This window comes from Tyto alba, unplaced genomic scaffold (genome assembly GCF_018691265.1).
Source record: "Tyto alba isolate M040663 unplaced genomic scaffold, T.alba_DEE_v4.0 Super-Scaffold_26, whole genome shotgun sequence".
Lineage (NCBI taxonomy): Eukaryota > Metazoa > Chordata > Aves > Strigiformes > Tytonidae > Tyto > Tyto alba.
In genome coordinates this window covers 21,785,780-21,805,128 of record NW_024881300.1, presented here as the reverse complement: position 1 = coordinate 21,805,128, position 19,349 = coordinate 21,785,780, and the positions used below count along the sequence as shown (strand labels likewise).

General features: G+C 46.9%; 1 protein-coding gene across 7 annotated transcripts in view; it reads right to left on the bottom strand.

Moving 5' to 3' along the window:
* The window catches only part of ZC3H18 (zinc finger CCCH-type containing 18), a 48,158-nt gene that overhangs the window by 14,513 nt on the left and 14,296 nt on the right, over positions 1-19,349 (bottom strand). For 4 of the 7 annotated variants that reach the window (XM_042797508.1, XM_042797507.1, XM_042797503.1 and 1 more), the window contains 7 exons: positions 17,641-17,789; positions 17,230-17,322; positions 16,492-16,649; positions 14,827-14,859; positions 13,118-13,244; positions 11,639-11,937; positions 232-432 (listed from right to left, as the gene is read on the bottom strand). In XM_042797508.1, the coding sequence (XP_042653442.1) occupies positions 232-432; positions 11,639-11,937; positions 13,118-13,244; positions 14,827-14,859; positions 16,492-16,649; positions 17,230-17,322; positions 17,641-17,789 (1,060 nt within the window). The remainder of the gene's footprint in view (positions 1-231; positions 433-11,638; positions 11,938-13,117; positions 13,245-14,826; positions 14,860-16,491; positions 16,650-17,229; positions 17,323-17,640; positions 17,790-19,349) is intronic. The other 3 variants (XM_042797505.1, XM_042797506.1, XM_042797509.1) reach the window with 3 other exon arrangements.

Below are 19,349 nucleotides of genomic sequence, written 5' to 3'. Positions count from 1 at the left end.
ACCTGGACTGCTTCCGAGCCGAATTTCCCCCCGAAGAGTGACCTTTCCAAGGACCTGTCCTGTCTTAGGCTTCAGCAGATCACATCACAGCACCCACGATTACCTGCCCCCCCTTTGGCTTCCATCTCACCACCCATATATGCCGGTGCCCACAGCTGTTACTGAGCAGCGAGCCTCAAACTGCTTTCCCAAACATTTCAACGTCTAACAAGGCTCTTTGCCTTCACTCACCTTGAAGAGCCAGAAGCAGATGCTGAAGAAGCAGAGGTTTTTCGGCGCCTACGCGCACGGCTGGGAGACACGGAGACGCCGAGCTTCTTTTTGGGGGACTTGGATCGGCGCCAAGGGTCCTTCCATTCATCTGCTCTCTTCGACTGAGTGGTGGTAATTGTAGTTGCCTCCTTCTCCTTCTTTGGTGGCTCAGGCTGACGGCTGGAAAACAGAGGAGTTAAGTAGCTGGGACTTTTTTATATAGCGAGGCTAGCAGAAACACAGGGCCAGGAAAAGATCTCAGAAATTCACCCTTCATACCAGTACTAAATCTAAACCTGCACCGCAGGGTATTCAGCATCATTTTAGGGTGACAAAGTGTTTGAACAGCTATTATTTTGTAAATCGGTGATGGCAAGACCATCAAAACAGCAGCATCTGCAAGTCTTGTGAACTACTTTGTTGCGCTGACCAGCTTCAGCTTTTGGCCTCCAAGGACTGGAAACGAGCACACGCAAGAGGGAAGGGAAGGCGAAACCTGTTTCTTCCCATGCCTGTGCCAAGTAGCTAGAGCTGGAGCAACCTAAACCTGGTAGGCAGAGACCCCAGTGTGATGAAAATACTAAACGGAGCTAGACTAAGAACAGACTTTGAGCAGGCAGCTTCAGCTCCATCCTGACACAGCAAACTGGTGGAAACAACCAGCAGGCACTAAGAGAAGAGATTCAGCCTGAATTACAGTTCCCTTATCGGAACATCACATGGGACTGGGTCACAAGCCTTACCGCAGCCAAGACACACTGATCTGTTTTTACCCTTACAAAGGGGACGGTTACCTCATCAGCTGAGCATAAAGCAGTTCATAATGGCTGTTTTATCACCGTATTATTCTCTAGGTGCTTATAAACACCATCGAACATGTGCTCTCCTGTTGTTGATAACCATGAAGACGTGATGAGTCAGGCTAGATACCCTCCATCTCCTCCCTTCCCTTATAAGGGCTCTACTTGAGTTTCCTCTTTTTCTTTGGCTCTCCGGGCTTCCCTTCTCCTCTACAATTCTCTGAAAATAATTCAGGGCTAACTTCAGCATCTGCACCAGCTAGTCCCTTACGTACTCCAGGCTGAGTTTCTTCAGGCCTAGCCTTTATTACCTCTCTTATCTAGGGGTGATTTAACTCGGGATTTTTCCTCACCCTTACTCTAACCTGCACACAGTGGTTCAATTACCTGCTCATAACCTTTGCCCTCAGGTTTTAGGCAACGTTTGTGCTTGCTTGAAGGTTTATGAAGTCTGTTGCACTCATCAAATTACCAGTACAAGGATGCGCTTACTCCTTTTCTCAAAAATAATGAACCCTCTCGTTCTGAGAATTTAGGGGAGGAAAGGCACCTTCCATCCCTGGGTTCAGCCAGTACCACCCCATTAGTCACACAACTGAAGCAACCACTCCCCACGTAACCTCCTCTACCTTTTGAGATAAAAAAAGCAACCTCCAAGTTTTCTAATAATTCTCTAGACTGCGTTTCTTGACACAACACTTTTTCAACAGACAACAGGATAATTAAAGCTCTTTGTTAGCGGCTTGTTCTGTTCTTTGAAGGCTCCACTAGTCACTGGCAAGTCTCACCTCCTCCTTGCTTGGCAGTATTAAAACACAGTCTCACAGTTAAAACTCCTACGGCCTCTCACCTCTTCCCTGACTCCCAGAACTTGTATACGCTGACTTTAAAGTCCAGTGCAGCATCCTACTCCTTCCCTAAATTTGCCGCTATAACTACGGCAATTTTACAATTTGTCCTACGTCTATCTCGGTATACACAGAATTTTATGGGAGGAGAAACCCTTCTTTCACAGCCACCTCTCCCATAAATCTCATTCCAGCTTCAGAAGAGGACGCTTACGTATTACTACACAAAATTGCTGACTGCCTAGCAGGAGAGTTCCAAGCAGGATTATGGCTCAGCATTATTCACCAGCATCTTCATTTAGCATCATCACCCTTTCCAGCACTGCTCTAACATACACTATATGACACAGCATATGTTATTTGCAGAGGGTTGGTCTAGTCTTCTGTGTTACAGCCGCAACTATATCTGAGTATCTGATCGTGGAGGAAGACCATGGGGTTGAGATACACTGGACCTATTATTTATACTCTGATAACACTAAATAATTGTAGGTGGGGTCAAGCTCTGGTTCCAGCAAATGTAATACAAATTCATTTTGAAGCTGTCTTGACCTCTGGAGTATTTTCAGAGCAGCTAAGCGCAAAGAAGGAAGAAAAAGAACGTTGGGAACAGCCTACGGACCTTGCATCAAGCAGCAGGCTAACGAGCAGCAGAAAGGAAGACGAGAGCACCATGAGAAGATGCTCGGGAATAACGCTCGACTACATCTGATGCCCCTTCCCCCGGGACTGCAGTCTGCACACCCTGGGAGATGCTGGGGGAATATTCTGCTGCCACAGGTGGGCAGAGAGGCAGTTCCACCTCAAGACCCGGGTAAAACCTGCTGAGAAACTTTCCACTGCAGCGTCCAAGGTGACAGACGTAAAAGCCAACAACCAACGAATGACCTTACCCCTCTGCAGGCTCAACTCCCCTACGACAGTTTTCAGAAAGAAAAGCCTCCTGCAGAATTTACTTTCTGCCTCTCTCTCAAAAAAAACAACTTGCCCACGTTCGCGTCCAACAGCAGCACATCCTGGGAGCTGGACCTCAGCTCCAACCCCACGTGGGAACAATTTACGCTGAACTCCACAACTTGGGTGCAAGCTTGAAGCAAAGATGACAATGAAAGAAAATCTCATTACTTGCACCTATTACCTCGTTAGATGCAATTCTCTCTCGATGAAGTCACTTTCTGGAGGAAAGGTTTTTTCCCCAGGAAAACCACAACAGAAAGCCTCATTTCTGGATATGCTTTGGCTTTTTGACTCAGCAGTAAATATGTTACCATACCATAGCCAAGAAAGAAAGACGATGCTCGTGTCAGGACATTTTCAAAGTCTTTCCTCAAGAGCTACCTGCGTGCCCAACGTGTAGCATCACCCAATAAACTTGGTCAACTTAACACGAGGGACTGGTATCTGATGCCACTTGGCTCCTCTCCTCCCAGTGGAATTCAGGAGTCAGAGTTGAAAGTAAACTGGAGCAACTGCCAAGATCCTCGCCGTCCACCTTAGTCTAACATCTCAATTACAGCCTGTACGAGCTCCACCGGAGAGGATATCAGAGGCTAGCAGCCCACAGAACAGTCGGCGTTTTGATCAAATTTACTCTTGCATACTGGTGCCGCGCAGCTGCTGGGATGAAAGGGGAGGAAGCCGTAAGGCTCGCAGAGGAAAGCCTGCTGGGAAGAGGCAGCAGGCAACTGGGCTGTGGCTCCCAGCCCAGATCAGGCAGGGAGGCTGCCCAGAGCTACGTCAGATACGATAGCTGCTCCTGGTGCTGCACTCCTGGGTGGGCCGAGCGATGTACTCGATCCGGAGAAGGGGGAGGCTTTCTCCTCACCTTCACTCTTACAGCTGGGTAATTTTTCCCTTCCCGTCTCGTGCTGGATCTGGCGCTTGTTGGGAGTTTTCCACGTGCCAACTCAACTCCTTCATTCAACAGGGAGAGGAAACAAATAATAAAAATTAGTTTGCTGCTGGGTCGGTGAGTCCGAGCAGGCCATGGCAGGGTTGGAAGAACCGTGGGAGCTGCCCCACGGCGAACAGAGGCGGGAAGGAGAGAAGCACCTGGCTGCTCTGGGCTGGCTGAGCCATGAGATCAGCTCGTGGCTCTTTACAAGAGTTCATCCTCGGCCCAGCACAGCTCCCCAGGCCTGTGCAGTCCATGCACACGTGTGAATCCCAGTCTCCTCTTTCACCAAATCCCAATTTTTAGGAAACGTTGCAAATTTGAGAATTAGCTCATTAAGTAAGCCTATGCCATGAGGTTTAAAAACAAAATTACAAAGGGAGTAAGAGAGACTGACAGGACAGACTGATCAAAAGCAGCCTAATTTCCTTCCAGAGCCCCGAGGAGCCGCATCCTGCGTCACCGGGGCACGAGCGAGGTCTGCAGAGCATAGCTATTTCCGAAGCCCATTTTAACCTTAAAATAACTAAATGCTTTATTTACCAGAACGAACACGTTAATGCATATTTGGCTGGAATTTAATTACAGCAATCAAGCGGAGAAGTGAAGCTGAACGTGGCTTTGGCAATGAGAGGAGGAACAAAGGCAGCTCCAGCTGGCAACGCAAACCACAGCGTAGGTCAGCCAGCTCCCAACCGCACGCGCTCCGGCTCCCAAATAAACCCCGTTTGAAGCACGTCACTGCATTCAGCAAGAATTTGGAGGGGGAAAAGCGGAGCTGCACGGCTCAGGTTTGCCTCCTTATGTATTATGCAAATGACACCGAAGCGTTTTTAATCGTAGAGGGGAAAATAAGCTTGGCTGGGGAAAGTGCTTCTTTCCTTCCCCCTCCCCGTGGGACACGGCTCCCACAGGTAACGCAAACCTTATCACCCACAGTCACCAGTGACGTCAGCCTGGCTCCAGGGCTACTGTTTTGGCCAGCAGTTACAGCTCAATTTTCTGAACGAGGAAAGTCCACCGATGATTTAAAAGCGTTTTCGTTTCTTGCAGGAAAGCAAGCGTCGCGTCAGCAGCCCCGGCACGAGTTTTCCTTCAGTGTCAGTGGAATTTTCCAGAGGAAGCGGACTCGAGGAACGACGGGAGCCATGTGCCAGGGAAGTTGTGAAGGGACCTGCAATTGCTGCAAAATGAACTCCAGTAGGGTGCACGCACACCGGAAGATTTTTCCTGTCTCAGCACATTCAAGTCACTCGTGTGGCTAGAGAGGGACAACAGCTCCCGAAAGCCACCTGTGTGCAGCTATGATGGGAAATGCTGAACCTTGGAGCCGGTGCTAATTTATCTTGGTGAAATATTAGCAAAGGATATGCTTTTCTCAAGACGTTTCGATCTAAAGCAGAGTTATCAGTGGCTTTAAAAAAAAAAAAAAAAAAAAGGAAAATATTTCTTCAAAGCTTGACGGGGAGAGGCTTTGAAATTAAATAGTGGAGATACAATCTGAAACTACAGTATGAAATCATCACAGCAGGTAGATAAACATATCTGAGATGTGATCTACCCTAAGGGCTGAGCATTTGACGCCTTGAGAGCCTCCTCTAAATGAGAAGTACCCGTGCACAAGGATTCTGCCCCAGTCTTTGCAATGTTTTAATAAAATCCGGTGTGGGAGATCTCTCCAGTAATTCTATCTCTGAAACGCCAAAGAAAAACACATTCCTTGAGATCCACATCTGAGTCACTCGATGCTCTTCATCCTGATTTACGGTTACGAAACCCTTATCCTTTTACTGTGGAAGCAGCGGCAGAACCTCAAGAACCCTGAAGACTCACGAAAACTCCCGTCAACAGAAATGCTTTGTGAAGAGCTTTGAAAAGTTTTGCTGATTTGGTTCGCGGAGCGATTTCATTATCGCTAACTTCCCAAACGAACTGGGAGCAGAAATGAAAGCGAAGCTGTCTAACCAGGTTCCATTGCTTTGCCTGGAAGCTGCGCCACAAAAAAAAAAAAAAAAAAAAAAAAAAAAAAGGGGATGTAAACAAGTTATTATAATGTTTATCACTGCAGTGTTACCATACAGGGCGTTCGAAGAACGTCAGAGCAGCACGGGGCATGTTCCGTACGTGGGGAGAAGGGAAATCCTCTCCTGAGCAGTCTGCATGGCGTGGCACTGAAGGCAGCACAGCAGACCTGGTGTGTGCGGGAGGAACAGAGGTCCAGCTCCAGCTGGAGCTGATAAACCTTGTTTCAGCTCGGGGAAACCCAACAGCCTGGGGCCATTTGCTTCTCTCAACTCACTGCACTCCAAGAAGCCACCCAGGGAAGGCGCAGACACACCTGGAGAGCAAATCTGTGCCTCCCGACAGGCTGCTTTTCCCCCCTCAGTAACTCCTCATGGATGTAGGACTAATTCAGAGTGCTCCAGGGGCTTCTCGATGCCTGACTCGAAACCAGGAAGAGCACACAGCTGTTTAGCCTGCCCGCTCTCCCTCCTGTGGCAGGACAAACAGGAACAAATGAAGGATCTCCTTTAAGAAACAGCCGACCTTTCCACGGGGAAAACTAAGAGAAGACAAAATCCACCAGCCTACCACACCACCTTTATACGACAGGATGAGATGCTATTACTAAGCCCACCAAAACACTCAGCTCTATTTGAGCAACAGCTGCTTTCGTACGGAGACCCTGCACTCAAAAAATAGGGAGCAGATCCTGCCGGCGGCACGGAGAGACCACCAGAAACTGTTGGGAAAGATGACAGCGACCCGGGAACACTTAGAATTACAGATTCTTCCGAAAAACGAGTTCAGTTGGTTTGTGATCACACACATACACGCACTCAATCATGAATCACTCCATTTGCATTCCCTTACTTTTGCCACTCCTTTATCTAATCAACCTCATTCCAACACTTTCTAACTTGCAAGCCTTGGATAACCGGCATTCATTGATTTTTAGACTCCAGGTTATCCTGTTCATTAACGTGCTCACCCCAGAGATTAACAATGACCTATTACAAAGTCAACTTGAACCAGCGTGAAAAAGTAACACAAGGGTGAGCTCTGCCAAGGGAACACGTAACCTTTTGTCCCAGGGTCTGCAGCATTATATAGCAATTCAAAATTGAGGGCTACTGCCACCCCAGCAGAAGCTGGAAAGCAGCACGACGCTCCTTGCTGGAAGGGTTTGACACAGGATTTATGATTTGCTACAGGACAGCTGCCCTTTCTGACATTGTTTTCAATTTTACAGTGTCCCTATTTGCAGGTGTTATTTTTGTTTTTTTTTTTTAATGGCTGCATAAGTGCACTCCATCGATAGTTTTTAGCCCAGCTGAAGAAAACTTCCTTCCAAAAAACTGTTGTCTGTGCGATAATCACAGGATGGTTCACTGGGCCGCTGCTGCTTCCTGACAGCTTTGGAGCTGCTGTCACCTCCTGTCCGGACTCTGGGACATCTCTGAGGGTAACTGCTGCCTCCATACCCCGCTTGACACCGGAACCCCACAGATTTTGGGGTCTGGATCATGAGCTGTGACCACACTTGTCTGTGTGGAAACAGCTTTTAGATCAGACTTCAAGACAAACTTCCTCAAGAACCGGAGATGACGAATTTCTCACCCAAAGGTTTGTTTTGCCATGCTGCTTCTCACCACAGCATCCCCCGCCAGAGGAAACTCAGATGGGAAAGAAACCAATGCCCATCTCACGGACCTGCAGCATGGGATTGCCTCCTCCTCTTCCTCCTCGCTTGGCTGACAACCACCTAGTGCTACCCCGGCCAACAGGGCAGCGATACTGAGCCTGCTGCCCTCGCCAGTGGGTCCAACTCCTCAATGTCCCTCAGTGCTTTGGAAATACAACCCCTAACAGCTCCCACAACGCTAACTTCATTGCTTAATGTGCCCCTGAAATAACCAGATTCGCTTAGATGATGGCGGGATAAAGACCTGTGCAACAATAGAAGGATTAAAGCAAATTACTATTTCTGTGTGCAGGCCCTTCACTCGTAGCTAAAGGCCAGCAGCCGGGCTAAGAACAACGCGTGTTGCTCTAAGTCTCTTCCAATAAAATATTTCATGCCACTTCTTCACCCCTGAAATGCTTTGCACAACAGTGAGCTAGAGTGGCAAGATAGAGATATAAAGCAGAAATTTTGTACTCAGCAAAATCAGTCACAGCCTGGGGCATTAGAACTCGTTCTGGAGATGGGGAGCACGAGGACAGAGAGCCAAGTTATCCCTCTAATTGATCATAAAGCGTCCTGGCTTGTTTAAGTGTTCGGTGCCTGAGGAGGGAGGAGGAGGAGGGGGAGGAACAATTTTACTAGCATTGCAATCTCAGATTATAAACTTCTTGGAGTGCTCATCTTAAGCTTGGGAATAAAAAAAAAACAAAACGACCCAAAGCATAACGCAGCAATTACACGCTCCTTCCAAAAAAGTCCAACCCACTTATGACAACCCTTGTTGAAGCCCAAACACAGCAGCCTCTTCTTTTAAAAGGTTCAAGGAGAAACATTTGCAACCGAGTCCATTAGGGTTTACAATCTTTGCTGTTAAATTCTAATCCTCCTCATCTGTAGCAAGCAGTGATGCCAGGAAGTCCTCTGGCTTCAATGTATTATTAGTCTTAACTACTCTGCCGTTGTTTAGAGATCAGATTAAACCTTCCTGTTTCAATACAGTGGAAAGGGAATTTGTTTTCATGATCCTGACTATTTGCTTTTCAAGTTTTCTTTCATCCCTTTCAGCTCCACGCTCTGTATGTCATAGTTTGTTCCTTCCTCCAGCCTCTGCTTGAGGCAGCTCGTATGCCGATGGACGGACCGGCATCTACCTGTAATTACAGCCATCCTCAGCTCTGCCTTTGGCAAAGCTCCTTGCCGGTTGCACCACCTCCGTGGAGCAGTTTTCCAGTCTCCCCAGCTCATTAGTAAGGGAAGAGCAGGGCCGCGTGGGCGCCGGCTGGAAGCGGCGCTGCCTTTGGTGCAGGAATGTTAACGGGCAGCTGGCCGCAGCCCGGCACGAGCCAGCCCCCAGCACTGCATGACACCTGGAAAGGCCAGACTTGCCAAAAAGCTGGGATCCAGCGATTCGGGAAAGCCCGGAGTCTATAAATAGACCCGCAGGTGAGCGCTCCGTCACCATCGTGCATCCTGCTGCCCAGGAAGCGCCAAGCAATCACAAACGTTTTACACATTAAACAAACTCAGGTGCTGTTTCATCCCAAAGGTGCCAAACCTGACCCTCTGCAGCACGGCACAAAGGTATTTGGAGAAAAGGTGAGACGGCTCGGACGGCTACGAGGAAGTTTGGAGCCTGTCAAAAAAAGGTTACGTGAGACAAAACGGCACCGCCCGGAGCCAAGTCACACCGTAAGCATGACGGAGGCTTCTGGGGAATGCAGCGTGGGGAAGCACAAACTGCTGGATGAAGGATGTGTTCTCCAAGGGAAAAGAAGTTGAATTATACTTTCACTTTGTTAAAAAGCTTTTTCAAAACTTATTTCTGCAGTTCTGTTTTTTTTCTGCAAACACCCTGTAAATGCTGCAAAATTTCAAACAGCGGGAACTGAAGTCCCATTAAGAGTACTTGAAGAGCTGCCTTCAACAACGCAGGGCTTTCGGGTTTACTGGTAAGTACTCCCATTAATTCCACTCTCCTCCAAGAGAAGATATTGTGTGTAAGTGCTGATCTAAGACTTTTTTTGGCAGAAGCTTTCCGCTCAGTACTACCTCCCTATTCAACACAAAATTTACAAACGCTTCTTGCCACCAACTTTTGAAGCCCCCCACAAATGAAGCCAAAAGCAAACCCTACTTGCTGTTCCTCTCTCCCAGCTCTCAATTATCAGCACTTGCATTACAGGACAAGGCTGAGGACAATTCCAACAGTAGATTCTCTGATCCACTTCTAGAAAGAATAGGGGACTCAAAACAAAAAAAAAAACTGAAGAGGTGTATTAAGGATTATTTTTAAATGATCAAGACTTGTCTTAATCCTGTTTGGAAGATCCAAGAGGCATCCACAGCTCCCTTAAGCTGTGCTTATGTCAGAGAAGCAGGGAACCTGTATCCACAAAGCACAGAACGTCACAAACACTGCGAATCCCATCTCTCGGCTCCCACAGAGGGTTTACACAGGGCGAGATGGAGCCAAGATTGGCGAACGCGGCCACCGCTCCTACCCAGCAAACCTCGGGCAGCACTAACAGCGAAAGCTCTCCCGCAGGGCCCTGCCCACGGGTGTCAAGGGAAGGAGCAACCAGGGATCCTGGGCACGGGGACTGGTAATGACTAACGACCTGAGCTGCCAATCAGCTGATGTCACTTTCATCATCCTCCTCATCTTCATCACATGGTTCTGGACGGCAAGACCTCTTCCATCACTAGCCCAACGAGAGCACAGACCAACAGCAAATGTGGTAATTAAGGTGCACAAATGATGGTTGTAAGTGAAGATTATAATTATATGTAGCATATAATTAAATGTATTCCTGTAACCACCCTGACACTGCTACTGCACCAAAGCGCTCACAAGATGCCTTCAAACTGTTCCAAAACTGTGACTTCCTCAGGGAAAAAAAAAAAAAAAAAAAAAAAAAAAAGGTCATCATCAAAAATCAGCTTTTCTTCTAGTAATGCAAGTCAAAATTCTGGGTTAGAAAGGAAGACTAAACCCTGCTCCCACCCGAAACCACCCAATTTCGTGCAGCACCTTGTTCCAGGGCCGCCTTAGCCCCGTTCTTCATTAAAATACGTTTTCCTCATGCTCACGATGTTTCGCACCTTTCTCCGGTGCTCGAGAAACACCACAGACATCAGCCAGAAGGAGAAGCTCCGATACCTCTTGGGAAACACGGCTTCCCTGCACCCCTCTTTGCCCCAACACACATGTAGACAGGGTTGTGTGTCCACGTGTTCCTCGACACGCTGTCGGAAGACTCCATCTGCCGCTAGTTTCCAAGATGGTGACACCGCTGCTCAGCTTTCCTGGAGGTGTCCTCCAGCAGGAAATCTGATACTTTTTTCTGATTCTGAACCAAAAGACATTGTGACACTAGAACTTCCCATAAGACAAGTCCTATATTCAGCTGTGATATTTATACAGTGCTTCACAAATATGCCTAGTAGGCAATATGCTGGTAAGCCACGGTACTTATATAACTGACAGAGAAACAAAATAGGGTTCACTTTTGAAACTCCTAGACTTTTAGTCTATCTCGCTCAATTTTCTCTTTCACACAGGTCAGAACTAGGATTTTCAGACAAAACGGGCAGTCAGAGGCAAGAAACCTGATGCCACACTGCAATTCCGCCGTCACACCTAGCAGAGACTCATTTCAAGGCATACAATCCCTTTTCCTTCTCTAGCATCTTTCAGGAGTTTTACTTAATAAATCTCCAGATACTTTTGCTATCCACAAACTCCCAAACCGGCCCTGATTCTTGTCAGAGGACGTTTGTCAAGGCTTCAAAGGGAGCTGCCACCGTCTGCAGGACTCTCTTGGCACTGGGGACTCAGCCAGCCTCCCAAGGGGTACCCTGGCCTCAAGGGAACAGGGACAAGCTGAACATCCCGATACCTACAGGCCCCAGAACAGACATTCTCTCCCTTTCAGAGTCAGGTTGTGCACACTCGGTTCTTAATGATGTTTTAGCTCCACTTAGTGGCCAGCAACGCTCATCTAAACCGTCGTCTTCCCCTTCAAACTACTGTTTTACTCAAGAGTTGCGGACAACGGGGATTTTCTCCGCTCCCACCAGTGGGAGCCTGGTTTGTGATCCACAGCTAAAACGCCATCAGCTAAAAAGCCGAGCCTGATTTCCAGCGAACACTTACCTTGGTAGCAGCGGGGACCGGGGCTTTGGTTTTTCTTTCTCCTTTTCGCGTTCCCTGTCCCTGTCCCGGTCTCGGTCCCTGTCCCGGTCCCTGTGCTGCCTGTCTTTTTCATCTCTCTTCACTCGTTCTCTCTCACGTTCCCACTCTTCTTTCCGCCGCTGGCGCTCCTTGTCGCGCTCCCGTTCCCTTTCCCGTTCTCGCTCCCGCTGGCGCCGCTCCCGCTCCCGCTCTCGCTCCCTCTCGCGCTCCCTTTCTCGTTGTCTGTTCTCTCTTTCCCTTTCCCGCTCTCGCTCTCTTTCCTTTAAAAAGAAAAGAGAAATAATCATGACACTGAGGTAATCTCTCCTAAAATAAGTGAGGAGCAAGGTCTCAAAGTCCTGGACTGCAAGCAATTGCACACACCCCTCCCGTGTTAGAGCGAAGCATTGAGATAAATAGTCTGGAGCTTGCTGGTCATCACTGCTTGCTGAGAAGGCAGAAAGTGGTAAGGAACAAAACACCACCTCATATTCATCACCGTTGTAATTTTCAAAGGCAACAGTCAAAGCTTAAATTTGGCTCATCATGCTTATTAAATAAACAGATTGGTAAGTATTCACTCTCATTGCTAATCATGTTTACGATAAACTAATTAACTTCACAAACAAGCACTATGAAGGTAATTGATGGTGCATCATATGCAACAATAGCGAGGAGAGGCTCCTGTTTGCGCACCGCTTCTGCGGAACAGCACGGTCTTACAGCAAGAGGAAAGCCACTTTTATAGAGGACGTGACGAATACCGCTGAAAAGCTCCCCACCAAGAAGGATTTATTATTTTCGCCACTACGCTCGAGGCACAACAGCTTGCACGAGGGCAAAAGGAAGCGGAAGGGAAGGGTTCATAGCCTTATTCCCACTGAGCTCTACACCTTACAGCAGTGCAACGCCAACCAACTGCATCGGGGATTTTAGCGACTGGCTCGGCGCTTTCCTCGTCTGGCTCGGTCAACGATCGTGCAACCCCACCAGTGGCGGACAGTCATGCCAGAGCCTCCATCTGTACACAAAGCACGCCTGTCCAAATCTAATCCTTTCCGCCTGTCCCAATAACTAACAAGCAAACCGTTCCCTGGTCAGTTTATTTCCTGGAAACTCCCTCCCCTCTCCAACATTGCCAAGAATGGCTGCAGATGCGGCCGTTCAGCGCCGCACAACGGCCCGGCAACGCAGAGGAGCGGCCAGCGCACAGAAAGAGGAACCATCTTCCCAGCTCAGACGTGCTTTTGCCTTCATCACGCTGAAACGGAACATCCTCCCATCATCCCTGCGCCTACAGGGCATTCTGCGCGCTAATTAAGTCAAGATTTAACTATTTGTAAGATTGAGCATCTTGAACATACGTGGGAAGCCCCGTTTCAACCACTGCCCCGGAAACGTGACAAGCACCAGAAGTACCTGGAAGAAAGTTGAAAGGAAAAGTGCGGAAATGGGTATTACCTTACTTACTCTGTAGTTACGGTATGGATCTGGGTCTGTATACTGAACCCTGAAATTCTCATACTGCCCACCACGCCAGAACCGTTCTATTTCATAGTCATAATAGGGATCTGTATAGGGATCAAGCCTACAATGAAAAACAGGGAAGGTTAGAAAGGGAAATATCACCTTGTCGCCATACAGAAACACTACGTATTCTAGGTCAAGTCTTAGTCACTGTGCACTGACAAGAAAAAACAGGTTCAGTGGAGTATGACCCTACAAAGTGGTTTATTTTCTACAGATCCCAAACAGACAGACGCAGTCTCTTTAAGGTGAAGCTTATCACAGAAAACCACAAACCTTTCTTGATAAACACAAGAAAAGAAACGCTACGAGCCAAATTCAGCCTTCAAATCAATGTGGTGAAAATGCAAAAACACCACTTGCTTTTTATAGCCACTTCAGATATACGCAAATGTAACAGAGCACGTTTTGCCTCATTGATTTAGAGCTGCGTTTTCTGTCCATGCACACACGGCCAATCTCAAGCACCCTCACACCTGAAGTGGAACGGGCGGTGATCTCCTACTCCCCTGCCACCAGAGGTGATGGGTGCCTCCCAGTGCCACCAGCACAGCACACGAGCTGTTGCTGAGCTTTCCACTGGGAGAAGCTAAGCTTTGGGAGCAGGCCAGCAACGCTCTGCCCCTCTGCCTGTAATTGCTCCATGCAGTGAAAGTGCTGCAGCTGATATTCTCCAGTAGGAAACCAGGCGCTGGCCCTCCGACACACAAATGAACTGGCAAGCGTGTGGCACACTCTGCTCAACGGCAAAACTGTAATTGCTTCTGGGGAGGAAAAGGATTTAAAACCCACCCTCCTTAAATCTGCAATGTTTCCGCCATTTCATGACGTTCTATTAACATTATTTGTCGTTTTTAATTCACATACTCAACGATATCCAAACCCTGCCAGCCACCTTGAGTGAAAATATCAGATCCATTGTAAAGACGGGGAGGTGGGTACAGGAAACAAGAAACTTCCAGGGCCACAGAGGAGTCAGTGGCAGAACTAAGATTATAAAGCAAGTGCTCTCAACTTCCAGATTATCTGTAATGAGACTCTGACTTTTAAGTAAGAAGAATATAGGGCCCACTTTTGCATTTTTAAAAGTGCCAAATCAGGCTAAGATGCAAGTTCTGCCCTGCAAGTCAAGCAGCTACTCGTACTTCGAGTGTTTTTGAACGGTTTAACATTTCTGTCTGAAGCAGTAAGCCAAGGGAAAGAGTACCAGGGAATCTTGAACACGGATGCTTAATTCAGCAACACACTCCCGATGCCAACCAGGCAACAGTCTGGATTCAGTGACATCAGGTGTTCAAAAAGACATAAAAAAATCTCAAGCTACACCAAAAAAGTAAACACTTTACCTTTGAACCCAGCCTCAAGTCCAGATCTCCCCGTTCCCTTCCTATAATATTTGTGGACTTTTTATTCATTTAAACAAGCATCACTGTTGTGCATCTAGTTAATTCTGTGCTTAAATCCTTAGGCGAACAAATGGTATCACCCAAAAAATCAAATACATCCATTCAGTTAATAAATCACCCACCACATCTGATGGGACAATGGTCTGTGGCCTAGGAAGTTTTTAGAAGTGCAATAGAGAAAGGAAAGGGAATATTTTCTTACAGTTGCAACAGTACTGGAATCAAAGACCTGCTTACCCATAGTTAATGTTTTCTTTGATGTCCACCTCCCTATAGTTTTTCAAAAAAGAAAAAGGGATTCATGAACTATTTAGCCATCTTCACATGTCACAAGACAGTCCTGAAAGCATTTATTAACATCCCAGCTGCACCACCAGTGGTTAATTTGCTGCAAGGTGTCAATCTGTGCAATAAGGTGTGTGTGTGTTTGCGTGAAAAAACACCACTTTTCAGTTTACAGCAGCAGCAGCACCGTAACTTTTGCCTTTACACACAATGAAGGTATTTTAATGCCACAGTCTGCTTATACATAAAGGTGCTTGCATTTTCAGGAATTCTATTTGTTTGATTACTTCTGTTTAACATTGGCTACATGCAATACATTTTTTTCCTTGACTATATGAAAAAACAAAGTCCTGTACCTAACACAACAATTCTTTTATCAGTGAGGCAGTGGCATAAAACAACCAGAATGCTGATTCTAGTTTTCATGTGCAGACATAAAATAAAGATACTGGATGGTCAACCCACAGAGCACTGGTGATATGTCCCAGGTGCAACTGAAAGCCTTCTCGGAGGAACAGAAGACCAAGATACAGACCTGTTTCTACTCACAAGAAAATTACTATGGGGCAACTGGTTTGTTTCAGGCTGCAGAAGGGAGTAGTACATAGCTTTTACAAAGTGGGAAAAGGAATTGCACTCCAGAGCAAATCAAAGACTACTGAACAAACCTAATCCTTACTCCTTTTCAGAGTTTTTTTTTTTTTTTGCAATTCATTCATTCCAAAATAGACAGAACCAAGCCTTGCAAACACTTTCTCTGTGAGTGGAAATATTTCCATAATCTGTATGTGTAGGAAGAACACAGGATGTATGAGCAAGAGAGACACAAAGATTCACCTGTATTCCTGCAGAATACAAGCCTCTCAAAAATTTTTTCCATTCCATTTCTTGGCTTGAGAACGAAGCAGGTTTCCCAGCACTGACTGATTCATCCTTGCATCATCTTCTGCCTCCTCTCAGTCGTGACAGCAGTGTGTCTGAGCTCTCCAATATTTTATGTTTTACCTCCTTAAAAATCCAATGACCCCAACACTTAAGTTTAGGGTGCTTGTTTTGGCCCAGGCTATGCCCTGGCAGCTAACAGGTTTGCTTTCTGACCAGTATCTTAAAGTTTATCTGGGACCAGTCAAGACGTTTGTTAATACCAGCTGCTGTGCCAATGCCCTTGAAAATAAACACCCAGCTAGTCGAGACAGTACAACCGCTGCCCTGAAGCTCTTGGACACTGAGTATACTCCAACTTTGCAGCCCATGCTCTAGCATTTTAAAACTCTCATGGGTTGGAATAAGAAAAACAAGAGGAAAAAAAGTTGGAGGAATGCACTGGCATGAAGTAGGAAATGCACAACTAGATAGTGTCCTCGAGGGACCAATAGGCCAACGACACTGAAGGCAGAAAAGTCTAAAGATAACAGTAAAGGAAGGTAGTGTTGATCTGGAGTGAGCAGAGGCAGCTCATGTTTTTAACTGGTGTACATACTGCTTAATGGAAGTTGCTTCCATTTCCTGGAGTGAGCAATCCTCCAGTTTGGAGGAACAAGTTAACCAAAGGCTGCCATACTGCACTACATTTCCCACCCATCTCTTGCACGTAGCAAAACCAAGACTGCATCTTACGCTGGATCTCTGACGTCTCTGGTGATGCGGTAATTCCAGTCGCGGAAAAACTCGTTTTCTTTGTCAAATTCACGCTCGTCTTCTCCAATAGTCACAGTGAACCTCTTCTCCTCAAAGTCAGGCTCCTGTTCTTTTCTCATAGTTGCCTTTTTTAATACCTGCCATAACATAAAAACATTGTCAAGAGAGAACATTTCTGAGGCACAGAGAAACACCAGCACTAAAAATCCTTCACTTGGGAGAAACCTGCCCTTCAACTAAAGCACCTTCTTCTGCCCAGGTCTCATGAATGTGCAGGACACTGGACTTTTCTTGACATAGAAAGTGTAATTCATTATTTCATCAGCTCAGAACAGCAGCAGACAGGCAGTAGAAGTTGCACACATGCTGACCCCATTTTCTGCAGTGATCAGACACATGGATCCTACACGTGCTACAGAAACAGGTACTGAAGGAAAATTGGATCAGCTTAAAAAGTTTTGCTTTGTGGAAGGGTTGACTTCTCCTAGCTCATGTTAATAGAAAAAACCCAAACCTGGATGTCAGCTCCTCTTGACTGTATAATAACTGTGATATACAACAAGATACGATTAATAGGTTAAAAGGCCAAAGAAAGGCTCCTTAGAAAGAGCAAGACACTATGTGCTGCAGAGAGGGCTCTTCTAGCATCCTGCTCCCGATGAAAGAGGTTGGCAGATTGTGGAGACAGTCAGCACACTTCCCAAGGATGGCCCTTACCTCTTTAGCATGCCGGAGTCCTCTCTCCCAGGCACTTTCTGTTGGAGGGTCTGGAGGAGGTGGAGGTAAGATTTCATCAACAACTGGCCCTCCCTGTTAGAAAGGTGAGAAGAGGAGGGAGACAGACACTTGACGTTAGTTTTAAGCAGCAAACTCATGCTTTGTAAACAGTTACCCCAGAGTAGCACCAGATACTCCAGAGGTGTATCAGCAGGGCCTAAGCTGGGACACACATGGAAAATTATTCCCCTCTACAAGCAATTCAAGACCAGCTTTTAAAATTCACGTATCCAACTGATTTATTGAATTTTGCTAAAGTACTAGCTCAAAACAAAAAATCTTCACTTCTCCTAGAGCAGAAGACGAAAGCTATGTGCAGAAGCCATAAATTCACAGAAAAGACGTCTGTACCCAAGGGTTGGCTGGCATCAGTGGGTGAGGGCCGATGGGAGGAGCGCCATTTGGGGAGAAGGGCTCAGGCTTGGAGATCAAGGAGTAGTTTCCTTTGTCATTCACACCAGGGTGAATAAATCGACAATTCATGCCCCAAGTACAGTGACCTGTGGAAATACAGTTCTGTTAAGACCCTTGTATGCCTTCAGCAAGCATTTTTTCAGCCCCAACAACCATTTAGAACCCATCAAGGAATAATGCTGTTTGAGACATAGGACTTTTCTTCTCTCCAACTTTGTCAAGATTTACCTGTTTTCATACACATGGAAAGACACTCACCGCCCCCCACCTTCCCAGAGAGGACAAATAGATCCAGTCACAGATAGATGAACATACAAGAACATTATTATGGTGGGGAGAAAGGGGGGATGGATGCATACAAACCATTAAACAAATGCAGTAATAAGCCTGTGTGCTCTTCAAGTCTTATTAATGACAAACACCTCCAGTTAGGAGCTCTAACTTTTACAGAAAACAATGACTATAACTGACAGCAAAGAAAGCATCACAGTGCGTTCAAAACAAACAGCTCTCTGGTGAGACATGAAGTACATCAAAGATTTTTTTCTCCAACCCACTCTGCAGGCTTGCCAGCACAAGGCAGGAAAAGAGACATTGCTATGGAAGGCAGCAGACAAATTTGAAGTGGCTCATTAGCTTCAGGTACCATCCCCAAAGAGATGGTAACGCTTAGGGGCATCTAACAGGATACAAAGCTAATTCCCAATTTTAATTTAGCTGGCCTTAGAAACAACCCTCCCCCCCCCCCTTTTTTTTTTTTTTCCTTCCAGCAATCCACTCAACATCAGGCAACATTCTGAAGATTTTCCCGCAGACACCTGCATCACAAAATCATCACTAATTCTGCGCTAGCTCGGGCATTAGCACATTGAGTTTAGAGCACTGGAGCAGTTCACGCTGCCGCGGCCCAGGAGGAATCCCTGATCTCGGCTGGCAGAGAAACATGTCAGAAATTCACACCGCACCTGCGTCCCTGGAAATGCTCCTCATCAGGCCCAGATTAACCACGAGCTGGCGTGTTCTCAGTCAGAGGTGACACTGGATGCTTTTGTGCTGTTAAACATAACAAGAGCACAAATCCCTTTGCACAGCGGCTCAGGGCGCGACGCATCCTTTCTCAATGCCTGAGCACCGGGTGGAGGGGCTGCCAGACACCTACGCAAACACTTATTTCTACTTGAGGTGTCAAGGGGAACGATTACCCTGACAAGTAAGGGGCCCTGCTACGTATGTCAAGGTGGCGACACATCAAGCTGCTTCACTGGAAGGCTTTGCAAGCTAGTCATTCGTGCCACTGGACAGACACAGCCACGTGAGTGCTCCTCAGATACAGCAAGGGCCAAAATCTGAACGTCTTCAAGGTCCCACGTGAGCAGCGCCTGATCTCCCTGGTGGCAATAAAGCCTTCAAGGGGTTGACCCAAGGAGCAAGTGTCAACGTTATCTGAACCCGCGCCAAATCAAAGAAAAACAACTGCGGCAGGAGATCCTGCAGCCTGAACTTTGACTCGGGCAAATATTTCCAGGCTGCAGGGAGGCGCACATCACACTAAAGACACAGGAACAAACATCTCTCCTTGCTGAGGGACTTCCCTGTTCCACCATCACCACCAACCCGTTCGTGTCTCAGCACAGGCAGAAAATCTG